Source organism: Carlito syrichta, unplaced genomic scaffold, assembly GCF_000164805.1.
Source record: "Carlito syrichta isolate Samal-C Ts95f unplaced genomic scaffold, Tarsius_syrichta-2.0.1 Scaffold308583, whole genome shotgun sequence".
In the NCBI taxonomy this organism is placed as follows: Eukaryota; Metazoa; Chordata; class Mammalia; order Primates; family Tarsiidae; genus Carlito; species Carlito syrichta.
This window is the reverse complement of record NW_007252679.1, coordinates 349,920-371,863: the sequence shown is the minus strand read 5'-3', so window position 1 is coordinate 371,863 and position 21,944 is coordinate 349,920. Positions and strand designations below refer to the sequence as shown.

At 39.8% G+C, this 21,944-nt stretch overlaps 1 protein-coding gene across 1 annotated transcript in view; it reads left to right on the top strand.

Moving 5' to 3' along the window:
* Positions 1-13,549: 13,549 nt before the first annotated feature.
* Positions 13,550-21,944, top strand: part of EGF (epidermal growth factor) — a 109,365-nt gene continuing 100,970 nt past the window's right edge. Inside the window, 1 exon segment of the mRNA XM_008065511.1 lies at positions 13,550-13,676. Within this exon segment, the coding sequence (XP_008063702.1) occupies positions 13,550-13,676 (127 nt within the window).

Below are 21,944 nucleotides of genomic sequence, written 5' to 3'. Positions count from 1 at the left end.
CGAGACCTCATCTCTACGATAAATCAAAAAATAAGCTGGGCATGATAGCGCATGCCTGTAATTCCGGCTACTTGGAAGGCTGAGGCAGGATTGCCGGAGCCCAGCAGGTCGAGGCTGCGGTGGCCGGGAGCGGCCACTGCACTCCAGTCTGGGTGACAGAGTGAGACTCCAACTCAAACAAACAAACAAACACACAAAAATTTATGGTTTTCTCCATAAATGAAAAAAAATCTTTAGAAAAAATTTATAGTCAGAAGACCTGTCTTTCTCTTTTAACTCCTACATCAATATAAGCCAGATGTGACTACCCACCTGGGGAGATATGTTTTCTGCCGCTCTTAGGACTAGGCATTTATGTTTTTTTCAAAGTATGACGAGAACAACTCTTCTCATTGAGGATCCAGATGTGGATATAATTATTACATATTTAACACTTGCAACACATGAAACAATCAACATAGAAATATGTTTTAAACACTTATAATTGCATTACATTATTACTTTAACACTTACCTGAAGAGAGAAACAAGAAGCATTTAATACAATAAATGAACTCGATAGAAAGTGATGGAAAGTCTCATCTTGAAGGGGTATGGGGTGGATGAACTCCAACTATTCTCAAAAGAAGTTTTGAAGGAAGTGCTTTAAATTAATCTGTACAGGCCGATCTCAGTGGCTCAGCCTGTAATCCCAGCACTTTGGGAGGCGAAGCCAAGTGGATTGCCTGAGCCCATAGGTTCAAGACCCACCGGGGCAACTTGGCGAGACTTCATCTCTACAATAAATCAAAAAAATTAGGGCATGGTAGCGCGGGCCTGTAGTTCCGGCTACTTGGAAGGCTGAGGAGGAAGGATCACCGAGCCCAGCAGGTCAAGGCTTCGGTGGCTGGGAGCGACCACTGCACTCCAGTCTGGGCTCAAGAGTGAGACTCCCACTCAAAAAAGAAAAAAAAGGCTGAAGAAAACCTAATTACATGAGGTAGGAATATAAATTTATCGTATAAAACTACTGATTATGCACATACATATATTGCCAACACATGCCTAGTTTTGACCATTATGTTAAGTAAATATCTATTTTCTTTTTAACTGGGAAAAATTGTCCTACTGAGGTTTTGCTATCTCTTCCTATGCTGGAAATATCTAGTGTGCTGTTAAAAAATATTTTGCTGACAGTGGGCAATATAGAAGTTTGAAATCTTAAGCCATGCATCCTTTGGAGAATACTTTTATCTTAATTGATACCTCAATTTTTAGACAGAATGTTCTTGACATGAACTCTTGGGACTAAGTTATCAAATCCTTACATATGAGGTCTTGAATTCCAGGTGGAATTTTTAGGTGTGGCTCTGCTGGAAACAGGAAAACGCTAAGAAGTTTTCCTTTTAAAATGTTTTCTGCTGGTTTGATCACCAATACCCATGTCCTTGATGTTCAAAGATAAATTATTTGTCAAAGCTCTAGAGCTGGAATAAAGCAAATTTTGATATTCTGGGTTCCACTAATTAAAACTCTGTAAAACTGTTTCTTTGATTGAAATGGTCTTCACCATTACATAGTTTATTTTTTAAAGTTTTGTTAAGAAAATAGGCATTAAACAGTTTGCAGTGGTCTTATTTATCTACTCAAAATCATTTTTTTAAAAAAAGAAAGTTCTCAAACTTTTCAAACACATTAATTCTCTATTATCAGATATTGCTAACTATAAGCATGTTTTTACTCTTCTCTCTTTCTCTTCCATAGAAGTTTTAAAAATATTTATTTTTAGATTGAAAAATATCATTTATTTAGAAAAATATAGGTTAGATTACTCTATATTGAAAAATATGGTTTATTTAGAAAGTAAATTAGAAAGGGAGAGAGAAAGAGAGGAGATTCACCTCTCCAAGGCAGGGGAGGGGACTAAGGCTAGGAAACATGGTGACCATGGCTTAAGCCACATGATCAGACCACAGCTTAGCAAAGCAATGGCCTAAAATATATTTTTATTATAACTCTAATTTCATTGTATTATGGGCTCTACTGCATATCTTTTTCCTTCCAGATAAGGTACTTTTGAACTGAGTCTTAATCATCTTTTTTTAGAACAGTGTTTTGCATGTTTGTTGAGTAACATTAACTCAAGAAACATAAACATTCGCCGATGGCTTTCAGTAAATATTTGTTGAGTAAATAATACATATTCTTTTTCTTAAGGGTGTCTATAAGGTTAAGAAGATTGTGAATAGTCATAGACAACAACTGGGGAATCCTGAGGTGATAGATTCATTATTAAGGGAACAGTAGGTAGTCTGGGAGTTAAGACAAAAAGGATAAACTTGACTTTTTAATTAATTTAATTAATTAGGTTAATTCTTCTGATATTAATACTTCCAATCTCCAAGAAGTATTTTGGAGACGTTTGGGATATTTTCAGTTATCAAAATTATTGGGTAGTATAACTGGCATTTACTGGATTGAAGACAGAAATGCTAGATGTCCAATGTATTAGAAAATTCTACATCATAAAGGATGTTCCCAATCTCAAACCACACTTGGATGTTCTGCTGGACTTTCAGGCTAATGAAACATTATTTTGTAATTATCTGAGCCTGAACCAGGCTCAGATAATTATAAAATCACTTGGGAATCTTTATGTAATGCTGATTTTTTTTTTTGATATTTTAAAAATCGATAGATCATAGTTGTACATACTTTGGGGGTATATGTGATATTTTGACACATGGATACAATGTGTAAAGGTCAAGTCAGGGTAACTGGGTTATCCATCATCTGAAATATTTATCTTTTCTTTGTATTGGGAACATTACAGTTTTTCTCTTCTAGTTATTTTGAAATATACAATAAATTATTGTTAACTATAATTTTCTGACTTTACTATCAAATTATAGAACTTTTTCCTTCTATCTAAATATATTTATGTAATGCAGATTCTTATTCTTTAGGTCGGGAATATGGCCTGAGAGCCTGTATTTCTTTTTTCTTTTTCTTTTTTTGAGTTAGTCTCACAGTGTTGCTCAGGCTGGAATTCAGTGGAACACTCACGGCCGCCCCAGCGTCTACCTGCTGGGCTCCGAGGATTCTTCCACCTCAGCCTTCCAAGTAGCCAGAACTACAGGTGTGTGCTACCAAGCCTGGCTTATTCTGATTTATTGTAGAGATGAGAGCTCACCATGTTGCCCAGGCTGGTCTCGAACCCTCAGGCTCAGTCAATCCTCTTGCCTCGGTCTCCCAAAGTGCTGGGATTATAGGCTTGAATCACCGTGGGTCAAGGGCCTGTATTTCTTTCTTTCTTTCTTTCTTTTTTTTTTTTTTGAGTTGGAGTCTCACTCTGTCGCCCAGACATGTGCAGTGGCTGCTCCCGGCCACCGCAGCCTCGACCTGCTGGGCTCCGGCGATCCTTCCGCCTCAGCCTTCCAAGTAGCTGGAACTACAGGCATGCGCTACCACGCCCGGCTAATTTTTTGATTTATTGTAGAGATGAGGTCTCGCTGCCCAGGCGGGTCTCGAACCTGTGGGCTCAGGCAGTCCACTCACCTCAGCCCTCCAAAGGTGCGGGATTACAGGCTGAGCCACCGAGCCCGGCAAGATTAGTTTCTTCCACCAATACTGTGGTAAACACTTCCCTTTCAATGAGTATATCATGTTCTTATAACAATGACTTCAGCATTTCTGTACTTGTAGGTGAAAACTGTTTCTAATTGTTACTATCATGCACAACATTACAAAATACACACTTGTACAGCTATAGCTTCTTTTCTTTAGCGGAAAAGCTATAGCTTTAAGGGAGAAATCGCCAGGAGGGAGATTCCATGGTCAATGGTGACGAATATTTTTATGGCTCTGAAATGTGTTGCCAAATTGCTTGCTGGAAGGGTTATACCAAATGCAAACTGGCTTTTAAAGGTCAGACTTATTTTGATACAAGATCAATATATGTGTTACATTAAAGGTATGACATATCAACGGATGAGAAGCAAAATATATTCTTTCTTAACATACAAAATAAGAATATAATCTAGGAATTGTGCCAAAGTCTGTCATGTTGTGAATGGGTCAGGCAATCACAAACGTCCAGCCTGCTCATTTTGGTCAGAATTTTAAATCCCCTCTTTTGGAAGCTACATTTTGGACACTCTGTGGCCCATGCCTCAGGTATGATGACTCCAATTATTTTTGCTACAGCATACATAGGAGGGCTGAGGTAGTAATTTTACTTGTATATACCCATGTTAGATCCCACTTTATTTCATAATCTCCTGCATATGACGGAATTATAGATAAAGATTACAGCTGGTTCCCAAACTTCCTGGAAACAATGTCATTTTCTTCTTAATAAATAAGGCAGTCAGATTCTGATGTATAATTTTAAAGAATACTGTATACAAGAAGTTCCCTCTGCACAATGCCAGAGTTGCTTTACTTTGTTATTCATGGTTTACCCGCTGCATTTCATGGAAGGGCTAAATGAATATGTGAATATACCCAGTGAAACTGGAGCCATAGGTGACCTCAGAGAGAATGGACACTTTCCATGATATAGATTTAAATCAGGTAACAGGATCTGAGATATGGGTGTTATAAAAATTGCCCCAAGATATCTTTTAGTTTCAGCAAAAGTGGCTAAATATTTTCCTTTCTTCTTTCTCCAATATACATAAAGTCTTTGTGTAGAATTTGGAATAATACCATTTATTGGCTAGTCGACCAACAAGACACTCACTTGTATTCATTCTTGGGGTTGTTTTCTATTTTTTTTGAGTTGGAGTCTCACTCTGTCGCCCAGACTGGAGTGCAGTGGCCGCTCCCGGTCACCGCAGCCTCGACCTGCTGGGCTCCGGCAATCCTTCTGCCTCAGCCTTCCAAGTAGCTGGAATTACAGGCATGTGCTACCACGCCCGGCTGGTTTTTTGATTTATTGTAGAGATGAGGTCTCGCTGCCCAGGCGGGTCTCGAACCAGCAGGCTCAGGCAATCCACTCACCTCAGCCTCCCAAAGGCGCGGGATTACAGGCTGAGCCACCGAGCCCGGCTGGGGTTGTTTTCTTACATTCTTATTTGATTTCCCTGTCTTGAGTACTGATTTAAACTTCCTTGAAGATCAGGACATCTATTTAATTTAATGACTGCCTCTTTTTCTTATTATCTGCAGGTACTTTTTTTAAAAATTAGGAAATATAGTTTATTTACAAGTAAATTAGAGAGTGAGAGAGAGAAAGAGAAGATTCACCTCCCTGAGGTGGGGAGCTGGCCAAAGCCAGGAAGCATGGTGATAGCCACAGCTCGAAGAGCACATGGCCACACCAGAGTCTAGCAAGGCAACGGCCTTCAGGCACATCTTTATAGAATTCAACATTCACTGGCAGTCAGATAGACCCTGCTCGTGGCATTTTAAGTTTAGGGAAGACACCAAAAATGTTGACCAAAAAATGGAAGAATGAGTGGGAAAATCCATATTTTCTTGCAGGTCTCAGGAGCAGGCATGGGGTTGGGGTGCCATCTTAATGATTTTCGCAAAATAAAAAAAGCCCTAGAGAATGTGGTTTAGGCTCATGATCTAGAGACACTTGTGAGACTGGACAAGTTCTTTAACTTCTCTAACCTCAAGACATACCTTTAGTAAATGGGGTTAATGCCTACTTTCATCAAAGCCAGATAGACTCTTTACTTCCTCAGTCTTCTTCCTGGTGGTGAGCCCTGAATGATGGTAAACGAAGGTTGCTGTTGTTTGGGAAAAAAATGCTTTTCATTCATTTTTTAATCCCTAGTATTGTGGGGGACTCATTAAACAAACTCCAAACATAATGAACTATTGAGAAAGGTGGAAAAATACAAGACCCATATACAAAACTCAATTTTATTTCCATAAAAGACCAGCAAAATATGGGAAAATAATTAATAGAAATGTCAAATTTATAAGAACATTAAAAAATCAAATACAATAAATTTAACAAAAGCTATGTAAAGCTCTACACTAAACAGTCAAATACATTGATAAGATAAATTAAAGAGCTATATAAATGGAGAAATATACAACGTTCATAGATTGCGAGACAATATAATGAAGCCATCAGTTTTTCCAAAATTGGACTATATATTCAATGACATCCCAATTAAAACTTGAAAATAAATTTTTGGAAGAAATTATCAAGCTAATTCTAAAATTTATATGGAAATACAAAGAACCAAGAATAGCCAAAAATAGTCTTTAAAAACAAAACAAAGTTGGAGAATGTACCCTAATGGATTTTAAGATTTACTTAAGATGGGCTTGGTGGCTCAGCCTGTAATCCCGCACCTTGGGAGGCTGAGGTGAGTGGATTGCCTGAGCCCGCAGGTTCGAGACCCACCTGGGCAACTTGGCAAGACCTCATCTCTACAATAAATCAAAAAATTAGCCAGGCATGGTAGCGCACTCCTGTAATTCCAGCTACTTGGAAGGCTAAGGCAGAAGGATCGCTGGAGCCCAGCAGGTAGAGGCTGTGGTGGCCAGTAGCGGCCATTGCACTCCAGTCTGGGTGACAGCGTGAGACTCCAACTCAAAAACAAAAAAGAAAGAACAAAAAAATACTACAGTGATCAAGGCTGGTATTTGCATAAGGACAGACAAAACAATCAAAGAATTAAGTCTAAAAACAGATCCACATGACTGGCCAAGTTATTTTTCAGCAAGTGTCAAAGTAATTCAAAGGAAAAGAAAACTCTCTTCATAAGTAATGTTGGAATAATTGAATATCTATGTAGAGAAAAATAAACTTCATCTGCACCTTCCCATAACATATATACATTAATTAAGATGAATCACAAACCCAAACCTAAATGGTTAATCTCTGCAAGTACCTAGAAAAAAAAATAAGAATATCTTTGAGAACTTGGAGTAGGCAATGATTTATTAGATAGAATACACAAAAAAATGCTAACCACAAAAGAAAAAAATAGATAAATTAGACTTCATTAAAATTAAAATCTTTCATTTATCAAAAGACTGATAAGAAAATGAACAGACAAGTCACCGACTAAGAGAAAACATTTGTAATACATAGATTTGACAAAGGTTTTGAGTCTAGATTATATATAAAAAAGTCTACAAATCAATAATAAAAAGTCAAACAATCCAATAAAAAATAGGCAAAATATTTGAAGAGATGTCTCACAAAAGAGGATATATGAATGATTAATTGACATATGAAAATATGAGCCGGGCTCGGTGGCTCAGCCTGTAATCCCGCACCTTTGGGAGGCTGAGGTGAGTGGATTGCCTGAGCCCACGGGTTCGAGACCCACCTGGGCAGCGAGACCTCATCTTTACAATAAAATTGAAAAATCAGCCGGGCATGGTAGCGCATGCCTGTAATTCCAGCTACTTGGAAGGCTGAGGCGAAAGGATCGCCGGAGCCCAGCAGGTTGAGGCTGCGGTGGCCGGGAGCGGTCACTGCACTCCAGACTGGACGACAGAGTGAGACTCCAACTCAAAAAAAAAAAAAAGAAAATATGGTTAATGCCATTAGTCATCAGGAAATGGCAAATTAAAATTTCAATGTGATATGTCACACATACCAAAATGGCTACATTTAAAAAAACTGATGATGCCAAATGTGAATGAAGTTGTGGAATACTTGCAATTCACATCCATTGCTGGTGAGACTATAAAATGGGGCAGTCGTTATAAAATGTTTGGCAGTTTCTTATGAAGTTAAGCATATATCTACTGTATGAACTAGCAATTAGGTATTAACTGAAGATAAATAAAACATTAATTGAACCAAACCTGCAAAAAATCCTAAGGTTCATCAAAGAATATCAGATAAACAGATGTTAGATTCATACAAAAGAATATTTCCCAGCAATGAAAAAGAATGCAGTACTGATATATACACAACTTAGAGGAATCTCAAAGACATTATGTTAAACAAAAGAAGCTAGATGCAAAATCAAACATGCTGTATGATTATTTTTATAGAGAGCTCAAGGGCCAACAAAACTGATGTACATTGAAAGAAGATTAAGTTTCGACAATATATCTTGGTTGAGGGCTATAATCCCAGCACTTTTGGAGGCCGAGGTGAGAGGACTGCCTGAACCCACAGGTTTGAGACCAGCCTAGGCAACTTGGCAAGACCTCATCTCTACAGTCAATCAAAAAATTAGTTGGGCGTGGTGGCGCAGGCCTGTAGTTCCAGCTACTTGGAAGGCTGAGGTGGAAGGATCACCTGAGTCCTGCATATCAAGGTTGCAGTGGCCGTGAGCGTGCCACTGCACTCTAGCCTCAGTGACAGAGTGAGACTCCAACTCAAAAAAAAAAAAAAGAATGCATATATATTTATCAAAACTAATCAGATTGAACACTTAAGATCACTTCACTTTATGTAAATTTTACTTTAATGCAAATGGCAAATGAATGCATTTCAAGTAGAAGTCAAGCTAGAAAAATCAAATGAAAGCAACTTTATTTTGTTTCTTTGACATTTGAAATTTTAAAAATCTGTATTTCACTAACACAAATATTTTCTTTCTACTATCTATTCTATGTTATATCTCTTTCTAGTTCTGAGTGCAAACCATGATCATTTTCACCTAAATAATTTCTAGTTTTTGAGGTAGAAGACGGGAAAGAGAATGATTTGCAGTTTTTAAAATATGTTAAGAATAGAGGAAGAACTGCAAATAGCAGCTTGCATTTTCATTAGTTCCAGCAAGTAATGTTTCGTTACATGCAAGTCACAGCATCTTTAGGTGTCTTGTCAGGCCTTCAAGGGCTTTACATTTAATGGCATTGTGCAGAATTGAAGGTTGGGAGAAAGATTATAGTGGGAACGACAGAAAAGCCAGAGTTCTTACCCTAAGCCTTGATATTTTTAGAAGTTAAAATACCTGGGAGAATGATGAAGAGACATGCTGAGATTGTATAAATAAGTGCAATGCCATTTAAGATGCAATTTAAAACTTAGAGTTAAGTTTTGTTGCTCCTCCAAAGAATTATAAATTACATATGATGGATTGTTATACTCTTCCTTTTTATATACCCAGTTTCTGGAACCTTGTTCCTTTCTCTTGCTCTGAGGAATCTTTGTAGGTGACTGGGGTGGACTTAACTGAAAATGAAACATGGGCAGGATTGTTCTTTTACTTCTTGTTTACTACGTGTTTTTAGAAATCTGATATTATTAACATCATTAGGTAGAAACATGCCATTATTTAATCTGTGGAATTTTGGTTGTATAATGACTCCCTCCATGCCTCCTTCTTTTTAATTGAGGCTACTTTTTTTTTTAAGAGTAGTTTTGAGTTTTCAGAAGAATTAAGTAGAAAGTACGGAGAATTCCCTATACCCCTCTACCTACCCACCACCAGTTTCTTCCGTTATTAACATCTTGCATTAGTGTGGTGCATTTGTTACAATTGTTGAGCTAATATGGATGCATTATTATTGACTAAAATTCATAATTTACATTAGGGCTCACTCTTGTACATTCCATGGGTTTCAACAAATATGCAATGACGTGTACCCGCCATTGCAGTAGTGTCACTGTCCTAAACATCCCTTGTTTATGAGGGATTTTACTGAACAATATGCATTCCTTGTGCTCCACCCGTTCATCTCTCACTTTCTCCCCCTGAAACTCTGGCAACCTGATCTTTTTACTATCACGCTTGTCTAGAATGTGATATAGTTGGATTCATATAGTGTACAGTCTTTCAAATTGGCTTTATTTTACTGAACAATATGCATTTACAGTTTCTCTATGTCTTTTCATGGCTTATTACTGAATAATATTTTGTTATATGGATGTACCATAGTTTGTTTATCCCTCCATCTATTGAAAGACATACTGATGGCTTCCAAGTTTTGGCAGTTATGAATAAAGCCGCTATAAACACTCTTATGTAGGTTTTTTGTGGTCATAAGTTTTCAACTCATTTGGCTAGATACCAAGGAATGTAATTGCTCTTCTTTTCAATAAAACTTTTACATCAGGTATTCATATCTTTTTTTTTTTTTTTAAGAGAGAGAGTCTTGCTATTTTTCCCAGGCTGGTCTTGAACTCCTGGCCTCAAGTGATCCTCCTGCCTTCACCTCCCAAAGTGCTGGGATTACAGGTGTAAGCCATTGCACTCGGACCCCAATTTCTTCCTCTTAATACCATTTCAGTTGCCGCCACATGAGTCACACAAAATGCCGGACACATGTCAACCACTCTCATTCTAAAAAACAAGAACATGTTCTCAATTCTTGTAGGAGCTCCCTAATTTGGCAGAGGTGGTCCGTGAAATAGCTTGTGTACCATCTCAGCCAGTGAATGTTAAGTGATAATCATCATTCTTGCCAAAACATACTACCTTGTCACTTCTGGTTTCTGCAGGCACATCCATGTGTGTAGCACAACTTTTGTTCTTCTGTTAGATGATGCCCTAGTCGATCTCTCCCAATCAGAGACACCATCTAACAAGAAGACAATAATGACTATGAAGTTCCTATCCTACATAAATGTGTGTGCTCTTGGGACAGTTACTCGGTTTTTCTGATCGTCAGTGTCCTCATTTGTGAAACAGGAGTGACAACGTCCACCTTGCAAGGTAGTGTTGAGGATTACCGACTACGTGAACAAAGCATCTGCTTCCCGTACACCTGGCACATAGGAAGCAATCTGTTGGTGATGTGGTGGTGGTGATGGTTCACAAGAGTTCTTGAGTACAAGACATATGTAACTCAGGAAAAATTGAGTGCTTTGTGTTTCAACAGGGAAACTTTATCTGAAAAACTAGAGTCATGACCAGCACACATAATTTGTGTTCCAATAGCCTCCCTTCTAGCCATTACTGTCCACTTACTCTTAAAAGCATTCAGAGATGTCCCCTTGCCACTATTGTCTAAGTGCTTTACTGACCTACCTGCAAGGTTTCCCCCCACACAGCTGAGTCCTCTCAGGACCCAAGGAACTAATAAGCATTTTGGGGGGGTCCACTCCTGTTCCACACCTTATCGTCAGCATGATTCTTCTCCTTTTCTGTGCCCATCTAAGGCTTCCTAATTAACCCACAAAACTTCACTGCATGCTTCAGTCCCCAGAGTTCATTGCCATTCCCCCTGTTTCTCGACACCTCCGGAATACTTGGCAACAGGCTATTCATGAGGTCATACTCATAAACTCTTCTTTGTTATTGCTGTGAATCAACCTCAGAAAACTTTTGAAGTTAAGGACCATGCCTTCTCTTTCTTGTACTTCATTCTGTGTATAGCTGCTTAATTAATCCATGAATTAGTTAATTTTGTCTTAATTTCAGAAACTAAATTTGGCAGCTCAAACCCACAAAGTTTTAATGCATTTCCTGTCATCTTTAAAACAAAGAGAATGTTCATTTGCCCAGGAAAGGTTCAGTCTTATCTAGAAGTAAGAATATGGACTTATTAAATATTTCTGGAAAACGTTTCTAATTGAGTGACTCTGACCTATGATTTTGCTCTCTTCAACACTGGCTGTCTGTCACAACATCTACTATACCTCTGTTGACACCATCATCTCCTGGGGGCTTATGCCCAACATGAATGACAACGTTAGCCCAGGTGACATGTAGTTAAGAAAGCAAAGTTTTCTACAACCAAAAGTAATAGGAGATTCTACATCCAAACAGAACAGAGTTGTGGGTTATTTCATATTTGTGTTTGTATCATTCTCTCCACTCTACTTCAGGAGTCCAGCTTGATGCTTGACTGTCCTCTAAGCCCCTTCTACTGTTGTCATCTGTGACACTGACAATGTGTTTTGCTGAAGGGGAAGCTTATTAACAAACTTAGAAACTTGAATAGTCAGTGCAGGTTATTTGTAGGACGCTCATTATGAGTCTTGAATCTGAGTGAGTCCAGAAAGCAATGGAATATTCCATATATCCACCTATGAGTTCTGTGCCCCTTCACCCCCCATCTCTGGGTCTATTTCTCTTATAAGGGGTCAGAGCTGCCTGGCAGAGGCTGGGTAAAATAGGAGAAATCCTGACTTTAGCTGTTTCAGAAAAGTGACTAGCATTTGAAGAATACTCAAAACATAATTAAGTATGAGCAGAAGGCTCAGCGTTGCTCTGTTCATAATGGGTGTTCACTTGTGTGATGATATTGACTATTGCTTTACCCGCATTTTGACTAGCACTTGGAACGCTACCTCGGGGCAACGTAAATGAAAATGTTTTCCAGAATGGAGTATACTGGCAGAAATTTCCATTATTCCTCAAGTCTGGTGTAAGTTGTTTGTCTCGGCTAGATAGTTCTGGGCCCTAGGTATACTCCAAAAGAAATAACCGCTGCTGCTCCAGGTAGAAAGTGGTGGAGGAGACAGCGAATGAATATATTGAGCTCTTATTTTTTGTCACTGAGATGTGAAAAAATAGCCCAAATTATCTGAGAAGGAATAGCATTCAGTTGTGCTGGGTTTCCAGTGCTTCCCAGCTTTTGCACGATTAGCAGATTTTTTCCAAACACACCTCTGTAATAACAATCCACTTCTTTCCCTGCACTCCTGGCCTCTTGTGATGTTTTATCGTGCTCATGCTGAAAGAAAGGGTGTCTGTGCATACTGTGTCTCTTCATTTGGCTTCAGGGATTTCCCTTTGATTTGGAAAGAATTATCTTTCAAATTCCGCTATAAAATATACAGGAGAGAGAAAAAAAGATTAAGCTCCAGGAGTGTGCACTGGTGTTGACATTGCCTTCAACTAATGAGCTGCCTACATGCATGATCAATTGCTATAAATCCAAATGATCAGTGGTGTTGTTTGCCGTTGATTTATACTGTGTGGTTTAATTTTGTCTCTATCCTTCCAGGTATTAAAACATAGCTAATATTCAACAAGGACCTCCTAGACCCCATTATCTCCTCCACAGTCCTCTGACTGCTCTCTCTCCTGTTCTGCCCGGAATATTTATGGTGAGTAGCGAGTTATCTCCCCTTTGGCAGCTGGCCCTGCTTTCCTGTAGGGAGGACTTGTCCACATTCACTTTAGCAAACAGAGGCTCACTCAAGTGTCACTAAAGGAGAGGAGGTGGGGCCAAAGGGCTTTAAAAGGGAAAGCGGAGTCAGTCATTCCACTTTTCAAAAGGAGAAACTGTGTTTGGGGAGGAATCGTATCTACATATTTCTTCTCTCAGTCTCATCCCAGGGTTGTGGCTGGAACTTTCCATCGGTTCTTTCCTTTCTTTTTCCTCTCTAAGCCTTTTCCTCGCTCTGCCTGTCACAGTGAAGTCAGCCACAGGCCCTAGAGCAGGGCTGGTAAACTCTGTGAAATTTGTCATAAGAGTGTCAGGTATTTTTAAAAAAAAAACGTAGATAAAGAAATCTTTCCTGCAGCGTCTCTTGCAGGCTGCATTCGGAAGCTCTCCCAGTCGGAGAGGGAGCTGGAGGGCCACAGCACAACAGCAGAGTTAAAAAAAAAAAAAAGATGCCCCAGGGCCAAGGGCCAGCCCAGGCGGCTGCGTTTAAGGTCAGACACACTCACGCTGCCCAGGCCATGCTTGAGCAAAATCGAGTTCTTTTCTGTTGAAATTTCAAACTCATCAAGACTATGCTGCTTTTATTTATTATTCTGTTGCCAGTAGTTTTTCAATTTTGTTTTGTTAGTCTCTTAGCACCACAGCCCTGGAGCTGTCCTGAAGGTATTCCTGCAGGAAATGGGAACTCTACTTGTGTGGGTAAGTAAACCGGTGGAAAGGAACCCACAGCTCTGGGAAACTGCCCTCAGATTCCTGTTCAGTCCATCGTGTACACTTGGGCACATTTTTCTGATTTGTCTTTGGGTATCTGTAACTGCTTACTGTTTGTTTTCTGATGCATGTCTATTTTCTTACTGGTCATTAGAGCTAATCTGCTACCAACTATAAAAATTCCTGGCTCTCAAGCTGTTCTTCCATGTGTGAGTGAATATGCCTTATTTTAAACTAGCCTAACATTTCTGTTTATGGAAGCCTCAGTTTTCATTCTGACACAAGGAGTAATTAACAGTTGATGAGCTTTATGTTGGAAAGTGGGGAAACAGATGGTTGTGTTTTGTTTGAAACTGTCTATTTAGCCATAAAGAAAAAAAATCCTTTCTTCGAATAACTTTGTATAATAATTCGGAAGTTGTTAAAAATCAGTGAAAAAATGAAAGGGAGTTGTGAACAAAAGTAATTGTAAGAATTAACCTGTTTCAAGTTCCGCCTCCTTCCTTTTCTCCCCACTCTCGCTGTTTCTGAGGTTCTGATGCAACTCCAGTTTTTTAGTAACAGGTGCATTATAACTTTGAGAACTGCCAAGAAACAGCAATGGGTAAATAAGCCACCCTGCCCTCTCACATTGAATGGGTTTTTAACCAAGGAAAAACAGGAATTTTACTGAATTCAAATTACACTCTTGCCTAAGAATCTCCCTTGAAAAACATGTTCTTTCTCATTGTTAATTCGCTTTTAAAATCCTTGAGTCTCCAGCCTGCTGCTCAGACAAGGCAGCCATTTCCATCCATGAGAGGGTCTGAGCTGCTCTGACATTCCAAAAAGAGACAGATAGAGGAAAACAGTAAAGTTTTTAAGAAGACAAACCTCCGGAAGACAATACACAATAGCTTGAATAAAAAAACTAGAGCTGAGCCAATCTGCCAAAGCTGGGCTGCTGTCCTGGCTCTCCCTCCTGTTAAGTTCCACATGAGGCAATCGGATGGTCTTGCTCAGAACTTCAGGACTCTGTCCCCAGGCAGCACTCATTGTCACAGGGGAGCAGAACCCTACAGAATTTGAAAGAGGGACTGAATTCTAAGATCTCTGTGTCCCCAGAAACCAGAACATTGCTGTTTCCATCGTGTGCACTCCGTAACTTCTTGCTGAATCAAGGAGGAATCTTTCCTTGACCTGCTAATCCCATAATCCTAGAGGATAGAAACAAAAATGAGGTGACGAATGACAAAGAAAGACCCTATGAATCGCTTACTCAGCTGCTGGAGACAGAAGTAAAAGCTTTTGGATACAGTTAAGTCAAATGGACTGGAGCCCCCTGGGGGAGCTGTTGGTAAATGGCTAGAGCTGGGCATTGCCATGGGGTGCAAGGGTTGACAGTAGAGGTTGGTCAGGCAGCCAGAGGCTAAGAGAGAAGAACTCAGGTTGGCAGCTGTGCGTGGTAGCTCACGCCTGTAATCCCAGCATTTTGGGAGGCTAGGTGGGAGGATTGCTTGAGTCCGGGAGTTTGAGACTAGCCTGGGCAACATAGCGAGACCTCATCTCTACAAAAAAAATAAGTTAAGTAAATAAATTAACTTGGGCCAGGCTCAGTGGCTCAGTCTGTAATCCCAGCACTTTGGGAGGCTGAGGTGAGTGGATTGCCTGAGCCCGTGGGTTCGAGATCAGCCCAGGCAACTTGGCGACACCTTGTTTGTACAATAAATAATTAAAAAAAAAAATTAGCCGGGCATGGTAGCATGTACCTGAAGTTCCAGCTACTCGGAAGGCTGAGGTGGAAGGGTCACCAGAGCCCAGCAGGTCGACCCTGGAGTGGCTATGAGTATGACACTGCACTCCAGCCTGGACTATGGGGTAGGACTCCCAATTAAAAAAAAAAAACAAACAGAAAACAAATTAAATTGGCTTAGTGGCATGCACCTGTAGTCTCAGCCACTCTGGAGGCTGAGGAAGAAGGATCACCTGAGCCCAGGAGGTTGAGGCTATGGTAAGCTTTGATGGTGCCACTGCATTCTAGCCTGGGCAACAGAGTGAGACACTAACTCAACAACAACAACAACAACAACAACAAAAAAGAAGAAGAAGAAAGAAGAAGGAGGAAGGGAGTGGGGAGGAGGAGAAGAACCACCCATGAAGCAAAACCCAAGAGAGGAGAGAAATTACAGAAATGAACTTTTATGGATAGCCTTAGGGTCTCAAAGAATAGTCTGATTCCTGCTAGCAAGCAAGCCTATGCCTTATGTTCCTTGTCACCCCTGCTGGTGGCTCTGAAGTGCCTTCACTGAGGCAGGGTGCACTAGACAAACATGAAGCCCAGGACAGAGACAATGAGATAGGGAGACTATGTTACAGGATGGAAGGAACGCAGGTTTTAGAGGCAAACAACCTCATTTCAGATCCATGCTACCTACTTAATAGTTGAGTTACCTTAGAATATCCTTGAGAAATAACACCCCCTTTTCCGATTGTTGTGGGGGTAACATGAAATAACATGTGAAATGCACCAACCATGGTGGTTAGCAGAGTGCTTGGTATGTGTCCTCTCGGACTCCAAGTCTTGGCTAAATCTCTTTATCAAGTCATGCCATGAGTTGCCTTTTTCGAACGGTGCAGTGGCATGGCACAGACACCATGAAGTGCAGAATGTCTAGATGCCACTTTGTGACACTCAGCCTCTTCGCTCCCTTGTTTCTTGCAAGTCACTGGTTTAAACCCCCTACTTTACACTCCCCATCTCGTGTTAGCTGATAACTGCCTGGGTCACCCCATGCATTTCAGAGGATAGTATTTCTTTCTCCTCTCTAAATAGATATAGTGCCATCATCTATTTTTCCCCTATTTAAATTTCTACTTGTATTGGCATTGATGCAAACTGCCTCTGTGGCCAAGCTAACCCAGCCAGAAGAATGCTTTGTGGTCTAACAAGATTCAGGTAAACTGATGCAAGGTTGTTACTCATGTTACTGCTAGCCAGATAAACCAAGGGATAGTAACACAGAAATAGGGTTTTTTTTTTCTCATTTCCACCCTTTTTGACTGAGTATGCTGCTAGCTTCTATTTGAGCTACAGTAGATGAGGAAAGAAGTCAAGAAAACGTCTGGCAAGTGGCTTCTGAACTTTCAAGTCTATTTACCTTGGAGGATAAATTTCAGTTGGAAAAGAAACTATTCCTGTTTGACGTCTGCACCTGCATTATTTACATAAACTTTCTTTGTTGATAAAAGGTAACAAAGAAGTACAGCCTCAGAGAGCTGGCTGCAGGGGGGATCTTGAGGGTGTCATTAAGCTAGCCAGGTGGGTAGATTAGTTTTAGCAGTAAACACTGAAATCAGTGATTTCAGCACCGGCTAAGGTTTGGTCAGCTTCCCAGTCATGTGCAAACCAGACTAATTCCAAGATCAGAATCTTGTTTGTTTCTTCAGCCTGAGTTATGAGAAAGTTTTTTATTTTTTAAATCTAACTGTAGAGAAATTACAGAAATGATCTTTTAGGTATACCACGTGAATAATACCATCCCCCAAACATCCAGTTGTTTTGGTCTTTGGTGGGTAGTAGAAGTTACTGGTAAACAGTATAAATTTTGAAGGCAGATTAACTGCTTGGGTTCAAATCCCAGTTATGGCCCTATGAACCGTGTGTTTCATTTTCTTTACTATAAAATAAAGATAATTATATGCTCCTCTTAGGATTGTGATCAGCATTGCATTAATGTCTTCATTTTTAATGCTGGCTGCACTTTAGAATCACCAATGTCCAGGTTACCACACAGGCAGTCTGGATCAAAATTTTTTCTAGGGGTGGAATCTAGGCCTCATTTTCTTTAATGCTTTCTTGGTGGTTCTAATTGGTAGCCTAGGTTGAGAACTACTAAGTTAAAACATGTAACAGGCACACAGAGCCTGGATATAACAAGCATTCAATAAACCTTAGCTTCTACTGATATTTGTATTCTTAAAATTATTTTTATGGGTGGTAATAGTTTTTTCTAAATGTGACTTGGTTTCTTTCATTGAACTTTTTTTAGGCATAGAAAAATGCCACATTGAAAACCCCTATGACAGTTTTACAACATTAAAAATTGTAGTCAAAGTCATTTCAAAATATATAACTCATTTTTTTGTAATCAGAAGAAATGTTTATTAAAAATTTAAAAAATCAACTTGATTTGAGTGAGTACTCTCGTGGAACTGTAGCCCTGGTGTTTGTCTTTCTCCTACACCAAATGATAAAAAAATTTCAGTCAGTACAAATGAAATCTACTGTTAGATTTCTTACCGGCAATACTTTTATTTTAACAATGCAAAAACAAGCCACTTGAAAGCTATAGTGATTATTTCCATTTTTTAGATATTTTCTCCCATGTTTGGACCGCTTTCTCTAAGATTTTCAAAGCTGCTAAAGGCATATAAAAGAGTGGTAAAGTAGTTCTTTAGATAAATTTACACTTCTAGTCTAGTTGGAGGCTGTCCAAATATTTGACACTCAGTTTAGAAGTTAGAGGGCAAGAACCATTTGCTTGTGTTCAAAGTAGAGCAACTAATTAATTGTTTCCATCAAAAATAAATGGACTAGTTATTTGATTGAAGTAAATTAAAAATTTTACATTATAATTTACAAATCTGCCTTTATGAAAATCCACTTGAAATAGTTTCTTGAGTACTATAATTGGTTGGTTTTTAAAAAAAATCAGTAGTCTTCAGACTCCATTCCATCTGTAAAATAATTAAAATGTGAACAAATGCTTCTAATAAATATTTTTTATTGATGAATTACATACATGTAAGATGCACACTGTGTATATAAACACATGTAGATATAAAATAAGCATTACAGAACACATGATATATCTAATATTTTCTTTACATGCGATAGCAAACCATCTTAGAGGTTGTTTTAGAAAAAATCAAATGGGACAGGCATGGTGGCTCACTCATGTAATCCTAGCACTTTAGGGAGGCCAAGAGGAGAGGATGGCCTGAGCCCAGAAGTTTGAGACCAGCCTGGGCAACAAGGCCATACCTCATCTTTTCAGTAAATAAAAAAATTAGTTGGGCATGGTGGTGCATGCCTATAGTCCCAGCTGCTTGGAAGGATGAGGCGGAAGGATAATCTGAATTCAGTAGATCGAGGCTGCGGGAGCTGTAAGCATGCCACTACACTCCAGCCTGGGCAACAGAGTGAGACTCAACTCAAAAAAAGAAAAAGTAAAATGGTGGAATGAATGCTTACCTTTTCTTCATTATTAGCTTTCACTTAAGTATGAAGAGATAGTTGGAAAGATTGAGAAGTTGTTCGCTTGTTTCAAGTAAAGAGGTGTTACTTATAGTGAATGACTTTTCTCAGACTGTATGTAATGGTAGAAATAGAAATGTAGTATGGTTGGGCTGCAATTCTTCCAGAAGGACCAGAAGGCCAGACCACATCCCCGAGAGGGAGTTGGAAATGCCAAAACCCTGTGGCCTGCTGAGGTCAATATATCTTGAGATATTTAAATTAAAACAGCCTGCACCTCCTTACTATGTCCTGGAGGGACCCAGTATCTCTTTTCTATCTCAGAAGATTTCTGAGGTTGGGGACCATGACGAGGAAGGAAAGGCTATGTGTACCTCTGGGCCTTCCACTGAATTATGGATCCGTTCTGTCTCACTGTCCTCACCTGCTGCCGCTCTCCCACATTCCACCACCTCACATCAGCCACCACCCTGTTTCACTTACTTCTTGGAAGAATCAGTGAACCAGTGTAATGAGCTATGTGGGTACCGACTTTTACTGAAGGCTTGTGGGAGGCCGTGGCCTGCTTACATACTGGCCCAGCACTTCAAACAATGAAAACAAACCGTTTGCATTTCTGTTCTTAAAAGTTACGTGGTGGTGATTTTTGTCTGTGGAAGGGCCTTGTCAGGCTTCTCTTTTTCTTGGACCTGTGTCTTCTATCACATGAGTCGAACCCTCTTCTGCCCTCGTTATATAGATCTACACCTCAGCCTATTTTCTGAGCCTGCTTAATCTATTTCAACAACCCACATTCTTCTGTAGAGCACTTTAGATTTCTTCCACCTCCAATTCTGTTTTCCTGATCATATGCTGGACCTACCATTTTAAATGAACAGAGTGTTTAAAAACTATTATTTATTTATTTATTTTTTGAGTTGGAGTCTCACTCTGTCGCCCAGACTGGAATGCAGTGGCTGCTCCCGGCCATCGCAGCCTCGACCTGCCGGGCTCCGGCGATCCTTCTGCCTCAGCCTTCCAAGTAGCCGGAATTACAGGCATGTGCTACGACGCCCAGCTGATTTTTTGATTTATTGTAGAGATGAGGTCTCGCCAAGTTGCCCAGGAGGGTAGCGAACCCGCAGGCTCAGGCAATCCACTTACCTCAGCCTCCCAAAGCGTGGGATTACAGGCTGAGCCACCGAGCTGGGCTGAATTTCTGCCTTTCAAACCAATCCTTTTCTTTTTCCTTCTATGACCAGAGAATGTTAATTTTGTGATAGAGGTGAAGGCTTCTGTAGGCAGTCGTTGGTAGTGGGAGTGTTCTCTCTCTCTGTCTCTGTCTGTCTCTGTCTCTATCTCTGTCTCTCTCTCTCTCTCTCTTTCTCTCTCTGGGTCTCTCTCTCTGGGTCTCCCTCTCTCTGGATCTCTCTCCCTCTCTCTCTGGGTCTCTCTTCCCCCCTCATGTGTCTTTCTGTCTGTTTTTGTCTCTGAAGAGAAGATATTTTCCTATCTCCTCTTTCAGTCTAGAAAAGGGCTGAAGCACTTTGGGGCTGGGGAGTGCACTTTATTTGACCTGGTAGACAAAAGTCAAAAGTTAAGGCGCTGATTTGAAAAGAGACCATAACAGGTCTGGTCTTGGCCAGCAATTGTGAAATGGATATACTATAGATGGTTCTCCTTTTCCATTATCCACAATCCTTGCAGGGGATTATTAAAAGTTAGAGATTGATTTCACTTGGGCTGATGAAAATGAAAAAATGGCCAGGCCCATGTCTCAGGTGAAATGGTATCATGAGTGGCAGATAGAACAGATCATTTTCCAGGAGCACTGTGGCCTCACAAGGGGGTATCCAGAGGTCAAGGAGATCAGAGAAGGGCACCTAATGGGGTGAGGGTGAGGAAGGCAGGTCTGGGGTGGGAGAATTAAAATTCTGGAGCTAATTTCCAGCAATTTTTTTGGTGGCATCCTCCAAAATAATTTGAGTATAAAAAAGAAGAGTGCCCTTATTTAGTAGCCATTGGCTGGTAAGGTCAAGCATGAAGTTTAGACATCTATGAACAGAGACTTATGCTCAGAATATTCCCAAGTCAGTCAGTGGTTTACTTGTGGAAGCATCAAATAGCTTAGCCTTTTCTCTTATTTTTATCATTGATATTTATCGATTTCATTTAACCAGTTCAGTTAGATGAATTTATACGTTGCTTCATTATCCACACAAGAATAATAATTAAAAAAAAATCAAACATTCAACCTCAGATGAAAAGAAACAAAAAGTCCTTACTTGGAAGATAAGTCTTCTAAAATATGCTCAACATTCTTAACATTTTAGTCACTATTATTATAGTGATGGAAAGTAGAAGAAATTAGCAACTTTGCAATATGTGTAAATTGCTTGATTTAAGCTATTTTAGCAATTATTTTACTGAAATAGTTTTTGAACAAAACTATTTAAGACTCGGTAACTAGCCTCCATAGCTGGAAATGACTGCATTGGAGAGCTTTTTAAGAATGTCCAGATCAGTTTTAAAGAATGTCCCGTCTTTCAAGGAATTCCTTTAAAAAAAAAAAATTCAAAATCCCAGGAAGCTGTTCAGTATTTAGATTTGTTTAATTATTACTCCCTTGGGGCAGTAACAACATGTTAGTTTTGTTATCATTTATAATGTTAGAATTATAATTAAGAAAGAACCGGAAACAGCCTGGGCAAGATGGTTCACACCTGTAATCCCAGCACTTTGAGAGGCTGAGATAGGATTACTTGAGCCCAGGATTTGATACCAGCCTGGGCAATATAGTGAGACCCTGTCTTTACACAAAAATCAAAAAATTAGCCAGGCATGATGGCGTATGCCTGTAGTCCCAGCTACTTTGGAGTGTTGGGAGCCAGCTGTGGAGGCCCACCTGAGCGTTAGGGATCCAGGCGAACTGTGGACCCTAAGACCACCAGGTTGAGTTCAGGAGCTGAAGGCCCATTCCCTCCTCCCTTCTTTGTTGTTTAGCATGACCCACTAGCAGGGACTTTGATGATCTAAGCATG